The 14,343-nt window shown below is 36.0% G+C and overlaps 1 protein-coding gene across 1 annotated transcript in view; it reads right to left on the bottom strand.

Annotated features, from left to right (window-relative positions):
- Positions 1 to 440: 440 nt before the first annotated feature.
- Positions 441 to 14,343, bottom strand: part of LOC134839339 (afadin-like) — a 361,792-nt gene continuing 347,889 nt past the window's right edge. Inside the window, exons 21-27 of the mRNA XM_063854851.1 lie at positions 13,392 to 13,581; positions 11,654 to 12,662; positions 11,143 to 11,372; positions 10,311 to 10,529; positions 9,842 to 9,969; positions 3,776 to 3,952; positions 441 to 1,915 (exon numbers count right to left, since the gene is read on the bottom strand). Of these exons, the coding sequence (XP_063710921.1) occupies positions 1,469 to 1,915; positions 3,776 to 3,952; positions 9,842 to 9,969; positions 10,311 to 10,529; positions 11,143 to 11,372; positions 11,654 to 12,662; positions 13,392 to 13,581 (2,400 nt within the window). The 3' untranslated portion in view covers positions 441 to 1,468. The remainder of the gene's footprint in view (positions 1,916 to 3,775; positions 3,953 to 9,841; positions 9,970 to 10,310; positions 10,530 to 11,142; positions 11,373 to 11,653; positions 12,663 to 13,391; positions 13,582 to 14,343) is intronic.

Here is a 14,343-nt window from a genome sequence, read left to right on the forward strand (position 1 = left end):
TAATCGAAATATATTAAAATTGTCACCAAATGAGCACTTATTTTGCGACTTCGGTTGGAGAAAATTTTCTTAATAATACACTACGCTTCGCTTGTGTAATTAGCATCAAAAAAACTTGCCATGCCGGAACAAACCCTTCAAGCTATAAAAAACTGGACCGAACAAAAAATTTTAAGTTCCCCTCTCCCACAAAACACACGCAAACAAAACTTTTATTGCTCATCAAACAGCGCAATATGAGGCCACTAAGGCGATAAAAATTAACCCAGAAAAAGGACGAAAATAAAAACCTAAAAAAATCGAGAAAAATACAGCAATGAGTTTTAGACGGGCGAGGTGACGCAAAAATGTACATGGTTATCACCCTTATTTTCAGGTAGAATACGATCCTCCAGCTTTGAGTATTCGACGTCAGGCTGTAAGATTTTAACAAGAAAGCGGCAGAGTATAGAGAGTTTATTGAGCAATAAGAAATCTGACAAATAGTCGATATTGGGCGATTAATTTTATTAGTCCCAACAAACAAAAAGACGAACTAAGTGCGATGATATTATTACTTTTTTGATTCTAACGAGTGGTTATGTATGAATCCAAATAATTAATCTATGAGTCCAAACCGAAATTCAAGATTCTGTAATTGGTCGATATTTCGATATTTATTAGAAATTGCAGAGTAAAGATGATATGGTAACATTTGGTTAAGCGCAAAGTTGGCAACTAAGATGATGATAGTACATTATAGCTATCAGTGATATCATATTTCATCATAAATAGCAGCTAGAATACATCTAAAATGAAAACTTTCAATACCATTTCAATCAAAAAGTAAATTTATGTTTTTAAAAAGTATATATTGAAAACAATTTTTGGAACACAAATCAGCAGAAAGTTTCAAATGAAACTTACTTTGAACTTTTTGATTGAGATCTTCAAAAGATAGAACCCAAAGAAACAAGGTTGTAAATCTAAACTTCATTTCAAATACAGAAAAGTTATCATGATATGCTAAAAGAAGGCTGTTCGCTTCAATCTACGAATGATGATACGCGTGAACATAAAACTGCTCATATTCGTGTCAAAAATATCAAATTTTACATGGCTGCGTTTAAAAACGGATTAACATAAAACGAAGGATTATGTACAGAAAATTTAGAAACAAACATTTGGTAATTTAAGAAAAGATTATCATGTATTTGCTGGTTATTCCTGCGCCTGCAACAGCTCATACGTTATTATTGAAGCGCTAACTCGTTTAAAACTTCACTGACACAATCGCCTTTTGAAACCCTTACCAATTCAAATGTATGAAATTGGAAGATATACATTATGGGAAGAGGTTGAAACGCTGTCTAAAAAAATATCAAATCATAACACGCGGTTACAACTATTCCAAGCTCTTCTACTTTTCATTGCTTGATTACTTAACTTTTCATTGCTTGATTATTTATGAAGTTCACAAGTATTCAGTTTATTTGAACTGTAACTGTTGTCTGTACAATCTCATTCGCTCCTCTGGCGTCATATTTGAGTCGAACGATGCTGTCGGTTTTTGACTGGTCCTACTTGGCTGCTGTTGAGGCTGTTTTTGCCAGTACTCTCGGAAACCCGAAGGACCCGACAAATGTTCTCTTGATGTCGAGTCGCCTCGATTCATCGATGACATTGGGCTATTCTCATCCGTGCTATTTCCTGGCGAACTTGAACCGGGCTTAGGTTTGGGAGGAACTGGAGGTCTAGGTTTGTTCTGCGCGTTCTCACTTAGTGAGCTGTCCAGAAGACTATTTGAAGGATTGGATCGCAGGGAGTCTGATTCTGTGTTAGGCCTGTGTTCAGAGTAGGTGAGGTTTGGAGAGTCAAATTGCTGGGACAAAGATGGAGGTGGAGGTCTTAGAGGGGTCATACTCGAGCCAGTAGTCTGAAACAAAGCCAACAGAAGGTTGGAAAAGAGCCAATGAACGCAATGAAACAGAAGTGTTTATTTTTGAAAAAACTTCGACTTTCAAAGAAAGAAATATATGGTTCCAACCCTCTCTGAATTTCAAGACAAAATTATCATTGACGCTTTTTTGATAAAATTTACTCAATTTGAGAAAACTGGACGAAAAATAAAGTTTTTATTCCGCTGGGAAACCTAAAAATTAAATTCCACCTTCGAATCTAGAAGTCTTTCATGTTTTTTGCGCCACTTCCAAGTTCGTATTTGGAGAGGGCAATTTATCTAACGTTCAGCAGATGATTTTCATACATATCTGTAGTTATTAGAGTATTTTAGACTTTTTCTGGAAAAAAATTACCAAGACCTCTATTAAGAGTTTTCACTACATTCATCGACTCTAATACAATAAAAAACAAGAAACTTTTTAATATCTTTAAAAATAGGAATTTATCAATTCTGTAGAAAGCTAATAGGGAAACTAGAAGACAAGTACCGTTTTTTTCTTCATCGCAGAAAATAATCAGCACTTAACTTAGCAAAAACAATTTACAAATAGAAATAGCAATGCGAGAAAAGGAGACAGAAAAGAAAAGGCCATCCAGTAAATCCAAAAAATGAATTGAAAAAAAAACCTGAACTAAAAAGCTTCAAAATGATGTCTGAAGTGATGCTCTACTTGCATGAAACACACGTCCGGAAACAAAATTGACGGCGTTTGATGAAAACTCAAAACTTGAGTAAATTCCTGTAGAACCGAAAACATAAATGTTGTCATGAAAAACTTTGAACTATAATTTATACTCTAAGCTTTTTAAAACTTCGCGCATTTCGGAGGGAAGCATAAAAATTGCATTTTCCTTGAAACGACCCAAAATTAGGACACTAAGCCAATAAAATAAAATCCGAAATCATTTGGGTCGGAAAAAGTTTTTAAGCGAAGAAAACATAGCCAACAGACAGTTGGAAAAGAGTCAAGGAATGCAAGGAAGCAAAAAATAATGAATGTTTTTGAAAAACTTCAACTTTCGAGTTCCAAAGAAAAAAACATATGGCCATAATTTTTTTTCCATTTCAACAACAAAGAGCAATTTGCATGAACAATTTTTGGTGACACTTTTTTGATAAAAATCAACCCAAACTAAGAACACCGGATCAATAAGTAAATTTTTTATTCCACTGGAAATCTAAAAAAAAAACAGAATCCACTTTCGAAACTAGAAGTCAATCACGTTTTTTGTGACCTTAACTTTTTATTGCTAATCGATAGTGGAATTTGATTTCTTTTAATCAAAGGACATGTAATCAAAAAAATTTAAATCACGATTGCCCCGAATGACACTCACATTGTACCAACAAAGAAAAGTTCAAGCGTAAAATTAGCATTACAAAACTAAGCCTTAATTAAACCGAGAATTTTAGGGTAGACGCTCTTTGAGCCGAAAAGACGATGTCATAAAAACTTGAGCTATAAACAATCTTGAATCAAAGTTATTTTAGAATGAAAATCTATTATCTTGAAATATTTTACAACAGATACTTCGGTCGACTGATCTATGAATTTCTTTTTATGCGCCAATATATACTAATACTGAGGGATGGAGCACCCCAAAAAACGCGATATTTTTAATCAAAACCTTTTGCAGAAAAAAATACTGCGGCGCAGAATTTTTTACCCCAATTGAGAGCACAGAAGCTGTATTAGATGGGCGTAGAAAAACCTGAGAAAAACCTTGATCCGCCCAGTATATAGCTAAATTTTTTTTTTCACAACGCTTTTATCCCCCCTTGACTCTAAATCTTAGCTTATCCACGTCTGCTTATACTGTTGCTCCTTCTCACTTTGTTCTGCGCATGAAGCGGCGGGGGCGGACTGTTGGGCTGAGTAGTGTTAAGGTTGAGGTTCCTCATCTGGAGTCTCTCCAGTTCCCTCTGCCACCTCATCTCCTCAACTCTCCTCTGTCTCTCCTTCTCCCTCTCCATCTCCTTCTCCAACTGGTAACTCTCCATTTCTTGTCTCTACACACAAATTATAATTTTAAACACAGCCCACAGACAGTTGGAAAAGAGTCAATGAACGCAGGTAAACAGAAAAGAAAGTCAACTTTCGAAAATTATTGAATTAAGAAACAGATGCCCTTTCAGTTCTATGAATTACTAGAACAATTTATGAAACACTACTTTGATAAAACCAAACCCAGTTTGAGAAAACTGGACCATTAAGTAAATTTTTCATTCCGCTGCGAAATCTGAATATTAAAATCCACATTCGAAACTAGAAGTCGATCACAATTTTTGTGACCTTTACACTTTTGCTGCTCGATAGTGCAATTTGTCTTCCTTTCAACAGAGGAAATGAACTGAGCTGAAGAAAAAGTAAACATAAGTCAAACAGCGAAAAAGTGAATTTGAGCCTGAACAAAAATCTTCCGCATCTGTATGGGAGTCTGAACTATGTTCATCGACACTTAATACTAATAACATTTTTCAGGTTTTTACATAAAAAAAGAGTATAATTGCCATCCCACTTCCAAGACAGAGAACGTCATTAGACAAAATTACGTGCTTTCAAACTTCTTAAGAATAATTATCAATTTAAAGAAAAAGTTTCCAGTGCTTCACTAAACCACGAGGTCAATTTTGAGAACTTAGCTAGCATCAATTCTACTAGCGATGCAACTACGTCTACAAAAACTTAACACGGTTGTCTTCGATAATGTTCAATTTGAGGAAAAAAAATCGAGAAGTCAATCACAAGCGTTAATTAAGCATCCAGGAAAATTTATCGAGCGGCAACTAAACCGAACATTCTTGGCTGGACTCATTTGTTGAACTGTAAGCAAAACTTGCCCTGAAAAAGCTCAGTTTTGAAACCCGGGAAACACAGAAGGATAAAATTATTTCCTCTTCAAACAATGCAATATAAGGTGACTAAATCGATATAATTGGGTAATTGAATTCGAATATATTTCAGCCAAAAATCTTTTAAATAAAAATAAACAAAAGTACAGAAAAAAATTCTAACAGACATTTACAAATGGAGAGCAAAAGAATGATCATTTTTCTCAAAAAAAATTACACGTCTGTTTAAAAAAATATATATCAAGTTTTTTCAGAAGTTTTGTTCCCACCGCTGAAATTGGGGAGGAACTTAGTCTTCGGGTGTTTTTTTAAAAAAAAACTTTCATGCAAAATGAGATACCACAAAAAATCATTAAAATGAGTCGAGTGATATATCATATTTAAATTCTTCAAGCCGTACTTCAAGCGATTTATGAAACTTCCAAAAGTTAACTCATTATCGAAAAACCGGTTTGAAAATTCAGCTTGTTGATCTAAATTTGAATGAGTAAAGCTAGCGAATAACGTTTTTCAAAAAGAAATTGGTTTTTAAAACCGCAAAAAACATAGTTCTACCAAAAAAAACTGGCTTTTGAAGATCCATGTAAGGCTGCGCTGGGACTTCAAAGTTGAAAAATTCTATGACAATGTGTGAAAAAATAAATTTTTTTATTATGCTATTCCTTTTGAAGACAACTAAATGTCACTATTGAGTGATTGACTTAAATTCTAAGCTTCATCCTCTACCCTCATTATAGTATTATACATAAAACAGCACAATTTTTTACGGAGATGAATCATTATACATAAAACTGCACAATTTTTTTACGGAGATGAATCTACACTTCGCTAGCGAAAAACGCCAAGATATAGGTTTAAAAGACTAAAAAAGAGAAAACAGCCGATGAGTTTGGATAATAAATTCCCTCTGTGGAAGGCCCTACACAGTAGAAAGTTTTCCACTAGAATGCCCCTACACAATTGTGCCACTGACGCTTATAGAAATGCAAGAAAATCAAGACAGCGGCAAAAAGATTTTCTAAATGCACTAAAACATAAATTTTGCAAGCAATTATTTGGAATATAAACATAGCCAACAGAAAGTTGGAAAAGAGTCAATGGACTCAAGTGAACTCAAGTTTCAAATTATTTACAAAAAAAATCTCATTCTTCAAAAAAATGGATGGCCCTAAAGCTCTTTGAATTTACAGAACAATTTATGATTAAGACTTTTATGATAAATTATATGAAATCTGAAATTTAAATTCAACTTTCGAAACAGAAGTCGATTCCGTTTTTCGTGGGATTTACACTTTCGATATAGTGAAGAAATGAGCTGAACTCAAAAAGAAATCAAAAGTTAAACAGGAAATAATCAAACCGCGAAAAAGTAAATTTTAAAACATTTCAAGACAAAAAACATCAGGACCTATATAAGAGTCTGAACTACGTTCGCCAACTCTTACTAAACTCAAGGCAAGCACACTAATTTGGCATGTAATGAATTGAACAGTACAAAGCCAAATGTACAAAATAAGCATTTCAAATTGTTCGCGAAATATACTGCGCTGGAAAATAGCTTGGAGTTTTTACACAATCGATAAATGCAAAAAAGATCTCTAAACAGGCAAAACAAAGTGAAATAAGGAAAAGATTTAAAATACACCTTGCAAATTTTTTTTAGATTAGTAGTACCACGTTCTCACATCTGCTCCGAAACCGATTATAAATTAAAACACTAGCTACCAATAAAACAGCTACATTTGCTATCAAATTTGAAAAAGTTGAATAATTAAGTAAAATGAAAACTAAGTTTGCTGGGAAGTCTGAAAATTAAATTGATCACGTTTTTTTTGTAATCTTTACACTTTCGCTGTTCGATAGTGGATTTTGCCTTCCTTTTAACAAAGCTACGGAAGAGTTAAGTAGGGGATTAACCGTTTATTTAAAAGCAAACTACTACTCGTTCTTTCAATTGAAGTCTTCGTCTGAGATTTGGCTGGGTAGTTCTAGAAAAAGAGAAAATGACCGAAATCCATATCCTTTTCTCTGCTAAAGCATGGGAATAGTCTGCTTTCCCTACCCTAATTTTTAGATTGAACCTTTAATAATAAGATTTAGCAAGTAGGTTTCGAGAAAACGGTAAGAATTATCAGTTTTTCTACCAAAAAATCAAGGTAAAACCGATTAAGTAAGAAAAATCTAAGCACCATGTTACTTTTGATGAACACTCAACCTCTGAATCATCAGGTGAGTTTTTGAAGAAAAAAAATCCACCAAACTGGCAAAATTTCAAAAATTTGACATTTTCTAAGGCCATCTGTATTTTTTCAAAGCGCAGGGCATAGCCGCTAGCGCAGGTAATATTCGCATAACTGATTTTTTTTGTTCGGCTAAATCAATAATCTCAGATTTGGCAGAATAGTTTTTGAGAAAAGTCAAAACGTTTCAAAAATTAACCATTGTAAAAAATGATCTTGTTTGAGGCCAGAACTTTTTTCTACCGATATTGGGAAATAGCCACTTAAGAAGGGGAGATCACCAGAATTTGTTCTTTTGAACGAAAACTTCATCTCAGATTTGTGCATTTAATATTTGAGAACATAGCCAATCGAAGATTAGAAAGGAGTAATGAGCGCAGAAAAAAAACACTGTTTTCGTTGAAAAAATCGCAACTTTCGAATTTCAGAGAAAAAAAATAGCTGTCCTTTAAGCTCTTTGAATTTCTAGAACGATTTATGATTGGCGCTTTTTTGATAACATTAATCCAACTTGAGAAAACTGGACGAACAGGTAAAGTTTTTATTCAGCTGGAAATCTAAAAAAACCAGACTGCTGAAAAAATGAAATTTAGGCCGATAAAAAAGATGAAAAGGGTGAAATTTCAACAAATCCAGCTGGTTAATTTACAACCAATTTGAAAAGCAAAACTCGATTCGGTCGGATTTTTAAAATGCTAAAAACAACTGCAGTTAAAAATAATAACAGCAAAAATAAACTATTCTTAGATGCAGCAACTAAGCCGACAAAACATAAGCAGACAAATAATAGGCCGAAACTTTTCTGAGCCGGAACAATCACCGTTTGAAAAAAAAATTGGTCCTGGTCAGATTCGAACCCACAACATTTGCCGTTCTAGGCGTATTCGTTACCACCAAGCTAAGCGTGCAAGATGAACTACAAAATTTGAATTATTCAAGAACCAAGGTTCCACCAGTTCAATGAATCCTGTGGTTAAAGTTGTTTACGTTGAAAAAAGTCTGGTACCCAAATGCATTACCTTTGCGATAAAAAAGCCTCTCGTATGTACTCACAGAACAGTTTTTCACTTCACAACCACAGAAGAAAATGAATCGATTTACGAATCCAATTCTAATACTTAAAGACACCTAAAACTAGAGCCTTTCAATGGTTTAGGGAAAATAATACCAAAGAGAAAAATAACACCGGCGTCTGGTACAACTTTACTTCACAAACAAAGTAGACCATAGCCAATAGATGTATCGATGAGCTCAAATAAACATAAAAAATACTAGTTTTTTTCTGATAAAATTAACCCAATTTGAAAAACTTGAATATTAAGTAAAATTAAAACTTTTATTTTGCTGGGAAGTCTGAAAATTAAACTCGAAAATAAAAACTGCTAACATTTTTTGTAGTCTTCAAACTTTCGCTGTTCGGTAGTGGATTTTGCCTTCGTTTTAACAAAGCTAGAGAACTGAAGTTGAAAAGAAACCAAAAAATAACCCCCAAAAAAACAGCCAATCGAAGTTTGGAAAAGAGTAAAGAACGCAAGTAAACATATAAAAAAACACTGACTTTCTTGAAAAAATCTCAACTTTCGATTGTCAAAGAAAAAAAAAGATGCCATTCAAGCTCTTTGAATTTCTAGAACGATTTATGACCGGCGCTTTTCGTTAACATGTTTGAAAACTGGATGGATCAACAGGTGAAGTTATTATTCCGCTGGAAATCTGAAAGTTAAATTCCACTTTCGAAATTTGAAATCGTTCATGTTTTTCGCGCGATTTGCACGTTCGTATTTGAAGAGTGCTTATTATGTCACTTTCAGCAGATGAGTTTCGATGAACTCAAAAAGTGCATAGTATACCTAAGTGCATTCATAAATGCTTCAATATTTATGAATGCACATCTGCAGTTATTAGAGACTTTTAAGACTTTTTCCTGAAAAAAAAAACAGCAAGACCAATATAAGAGTCTTCACTCTGTTCATTACTCTTAATTAAATTCCACTTTCGAAACTAGAAATTACGTTTTTTCGCGCCATTTCCACGTTCGTATTTGGGGAGTGCTATTTTTATAATTTTGAGCAGATGAATTTCAAAAAGTGCATATATACCTAAGTTCATTCATAAGTGCATCAATATGTATGAATGCACATCTGTAGTTATTATACTTTTTCCTGAAAACAAAGTACAGTATTTTTTGAGAAAAAATGAAATGCGTGGCAAAAAAAAAACGAAAAACAAATCCCATACATTTTCCCAATAAATGTTTTTTCAAACAGGACTTAACACAAGCCAAAAATGAGGCAGCAACATATGCTATTAACTTGTTTATCCTTAAAAATGATTAAACTCAAATATACCAAAAGTGCCAACAAATGAGTACTTTTATTTGCGACTTAGGTTAGGGAAAAAATCTCCGTAATAATACACTACGCTTGGTTTGTGTAAAAAAAATCATCGTAACAATACACTACGATTCGCTTATGTAACTATTGGGCTGGTGTATGAAATAAATGGCTTTCTTCGGCCTATTAGATGAATTAAAGATGCGTCAACTGTGTTAATATTTATTAATTAAATATCAAAGCACATGTTATTAAATAGTGAATTCAGTCTACTGCTGTAAATGTGCCACCAATGCTGATACTAATATTTGCGACTTAGTTCTTAGTTTGGGGGGGGGGGTGGTGTTATAATATCACACTACGCTGCGCATGTGTATCAAAACTGATTTAGTTTTCTGTATGAATGTGGGTCGAACTTTCTGTGCTAGTGGCGCAGCAACTGCCTAAGATTTACAGATTTTTGATAATCATACCCTCTGCAGGTATCTCTGTTTCTGTTCCTCCAGGTACTGGAACTGGTTCTCATTCGCAGTCTTAGCTGCCATACCAGACACTCCCTCTTGCCTTCTAGTTTCACTAGTGTTCTGCTGTTGAAGTCCATCTGAAGTCCAGCATACATTGTTATTAACCTACATGGTTCTTCGAGATTAAAAAAACAAATCATCAAATAATTAGTGCGATGCTGAAACTCAATACTCGAATTAAAACAAAAGGCCTGACTGGGAAGCCATCCATCATTAAGAGAAACCTTCTGAATTAAAAGAAAGCTCCCGATATACAGAAAACGTTCGCCGAAAAATTATAGACATTTCTTCATTGAATTATTTTTGCTCGTAACATAGCTATTGGTATACCCCTTCGGAACCTAAACATCCCTCTTTCGTTTCACCTTTTCCAGAAGCTTGCCCGCGATGTGAGGGTTTACCCGTTCGCTCGACTTACCATCGTCCCTTGGCACCGATGACATGGCTTCTATATCTGCCGCTCTCTGCTTGTTCTCCTGAATCTCAACAGTCAAGTCTCTCAACTTAGCCTGAGCGAGTAGGTTCCTGTTCTGTTCACTACTCAACGCCTTCGCTTCAAAGTTCATCTGAGCTTCTTGCATAAGAGAGTTGGTCTTCGAGATGTCCGAATGCACTTGTTCGGCTGCAGATTTGCTGTCTAAATTGGTAAAACTTCGTATGTGATCACTAAATAAGAATTATCTTGAATTTCGACTTAAGCTGTCGCATCAATTTCGAAATCTAAATGTCGCCGTTTTATTATAAAACATTGCTGGAATAGAGTTGTAAGTCACATTTATCGCCGAAACCAATTAACTTAAGACATCGCGAAACTACTCGGCTATTTTTCGACATTGAACTGTTGGTACACCACAATCTCTCCAAGCCAAAAAAATAGCTTTTCTCAGACCCCACACACCTAGAATAATGGCATCTCCATATTTATTTCTTTTTCACCAAAATTTATGTATTAGAAAAAATTGCACATAAAGTATACCAAAACCGAATAAACCGTTTTCAACACAAACATTTTGTTCCCATTGAACTGCTCAACTTAGCAGTACAACCGCGACCTAAACCACCCATCCCTCAATCCCGTCCTGCTTTGCGACTGCAGAGTATAAACAGATAGAAACAAATAGACCATGCTTCGACAACAAGCTACTGAAATTCTGTGACGCTAGACAAAAACGTAAGTCGCACAAGGGCTCTGTATCGTCACCAAGATGACCTGGGAAAAGATTTGCACTGAAATTAGTTGTCTGACTCACATGCTCTAGCGTATGCCACATCCTCCGAGTCTTCCCTTCCTGCTGCAACCCCTCCAGTCCTGCCTCTCATCTGACCAGACCCTATGGAGCTGGATTTTTTAGACTCCTCCATTAGTCTCCTGTTGAACTCCAGGTCTAGTCTTTGCCTATCCAAGCGTTTCCTTTCTTCAACCGTCAATTCAGACTGTCTCGCTTCCAATTCACCAACTGAGTGCACCAGTTGTTCGTATCTGCAGCAATATTCACTGTTGCATGGAAATTAACACGCAAAAATATCAATTCCAACTCAAACTCGCACAGAAGCGAAACAAATTAACTAGGTAAGTTTGATTGGTTCATAATAATCAATCAGTTTCAATTATTAACCTTCTAAATCAGGTCAAAAGATTCCTTCTCGTTTATTTCCCAAGCCTATTCGATTCATTAACTTCAGTTTCCTCGACGGACTATCAAAATTGTTGTTGAGTAATGAAAAAACTTATCGAACGAACAAACTATCGAAAATACCAACCTTATCTGATCTTCATTCATTCTTGCTTGCTGCGTCGTCTGCAGCGGTAAAGGCGGCGACTTCGAGTTCAGCACATCCGAGCGCCACGAGCTGTTGTCCGAGCTCGTATTCGGGTGCGAAGGCGACGACGAAGACATACTCAGAGACGAAGTTGCATTCACTGCTCTTAAATCTGTCCCCGAAGTATCCCCCGGAACACCACGATTATTTTGGTTCACTCTCCTATTTTCTCCTTCTTCGTACGAATTCATTAATTGCTCTTGACGCCAACTTAGCGGCGGTTCCGGGAAATTATCTCCACTTCCTCTCATTTCTCCTTGCGAAATGGAGCTTCCTGTATGTCTATGCGAATCCGGTTGAATCTGGTATGGTCTTGGGAACTTCTGTTGGTTTGCTCGACTTGGGTTATACGATGCAGCTACAGTCGATGTTTCACTCTCCTGCCTGCGTTTAAATCCTCCATTCGGAAAACTCGGATTATGAACTTGGTTCCCGTTCTGAGGAGGCGTATTCAATATTGGGTTTACTTCAGCTTGAATCATATTTGCGTTACGATTACCTGTATTTCGGTCTCCAACTGATACATCTCGACTTCTTTGAGAGCTATGAGTGGCCTGGTTATCGGAAATTCCGTTATTAACACGACGTCGACGTTCCATTGAGTTGTACTTCCCGTTCGGAACCTCATTAACTCGTGGGTTGTCGTTACTTTTCTGAATGTATCTTCCGCCTCGTGGGAGAGTAGCGGCTGCGTAGTCCATAACTTTCTGACTTTTGTCATCAATTCCGGGGCCACCTTGTCGTCGGTTTTCGGCTAATTTCTGGGCGTCATTAATGGTCGAATAAGGGTGGTTGACTTGAATGTTATCCACTCGATTCGGTTGCGAGTTATCAAATGATCCTCTGCGTCTGATGTTTCCATTTTGAGGCTGGCCTTGGAATGGCTCGTATGACGACTTAGTCCTGCCTGCTGAGGCGTCGCGAATACCTCTGTTGGAAGGCTGCGACTCTAAAAAAATCAACATATATTAAACTCAATTCAGAGATCCTCGCACATCGGCTTGATCAAATGAACTCAAATACCATCAAAAAAATTTTGCTGATCTGTAAATTTAACGCACAAAAACTGCGACTCTTAGTTTTTTCTCAAGGTCCTTCAGCTTTTTCATATCCCACCACCACCCCTGCAGCAACATAGCATGGCTTATAATATTGGGTGACACTCCATCAATGAAATGATTTTAACGTAAAACCAATTTCCAAAAAATGAATAGAACTGGGTACATGGACAGCACGTCAGGAAAAGAACGTAAGAAAATGTGGTCACGGAAAAAATAGCTATATAAATGCCTTGAGAGCTGCTTGCACGAACTCAACGATTCTACACGAGCTTCTCTTCGCAAACACTAGCGAGAACAGGACAAAAGCAGCTCTAAAAAATGCAATTATAAAAAGTAACCCACAGATGGCGGCCTAGAGATAACAAGCCTCACGCACTAACCACCGAGCCACGGACGCTTAATTGATCACAAACACCAGCCACAAATTAAGCAGAGAACAAATGCTCTAAAATTTTCAGGCTACAGATCGTGATTATAGCAAAAGTGCCACCAAATAAGTGAACACTTTTAATGAATACTTTTATTTGCGAGCTAGGCTAGAAAAAAAGAAGGTTCGTCGTTATACACTATGCTGATCACAAGTGTAATTACTGATGTGTGTGCCAATATAAACTGACCTCTGGTGATATTAGGCGGCTGCATCTGCGAAGGGATCTGCTGTTGAGTTGGGTAAGTTGTCTTCACCACATGCAGTCTGACTGTCTGTCCTGTTTGGGTTAATATTCGGGCAGCATCTTCTCTCGTCAGGTTCCGGAGACTGTGCTGGTCCACTTGCACTATCTGGTCACCCGCAGTGACACGACCGTCCTAAACATAAGATCTGCTTATAATCGCTGATTATAAAATCGATGAGAGTTTTCTACAAATGATCTACTTCTAATTATTTTTTGAACTTAGAGATCTGCGTATAATCGCTGATTATAATATAGATGAGTTTTTATAACCTACGACTTCTAATTATTATAGACAGTTTTAAATTTAGCTTTAGACAAAAACGCCGTACCACAGACTGTTCCGACTATTCATGTGCCAAAAATAAAACGAAAAAACCGACCCTGCTAAGTCTGACATTCAGGTTTCAACCTAAAGAACAGGTTGCGGGAATCACTTTCTGCTACTAGAAGAATTATCTTTCCTCCACTCCTTAAGGTCTTGTGATGGTTAAAATCCAAATGACTTTGATCAATTTTTTTTAGCCTTTGTCCATTTTCCCTGAATGCCCCGCTAATTCTGAGTTTCACAGGATTAACTTATTCTCAACCTAATCTTGAAACCTTAATCTCAGATTAAAACCTTGATCTCAGATTTGGTTTTTGAAACATAACCAACAGCCAGTTGGAAAAGAGTCATGAACGCAGGGAAATAGAAAAAACTTCTGAAAAAACTTCAAATTTTGAATTTCAAACAAAATATACACGAGCTTGAAGCTCTTTGAATATCAAAAACAATTAATTATCGACACTTTTTTGATAAAACTATCCCAACTTGAAAAAAAACTGGATCAAAATGAAAATTTTTCATTCCGCTATAAAAATTTTGAAATGAAATTTCACTTTCGGAACTAGAAGT

This window comes from Symsagittifera roscoffensis, chromosome 2 (genome assembly GCF_963678635.1).
Source record: "Symsagittifera roscoffensis chromosome 2, txSymRosc1.1, whole genome shotgun sequence".
Classification (NCBI taxonomy): Eukaryota; Metazoa; Xenacoelomorpha; order Acoela; family Convolutidae; genus Symsagittifera; species Symsagittifera roscoffensis.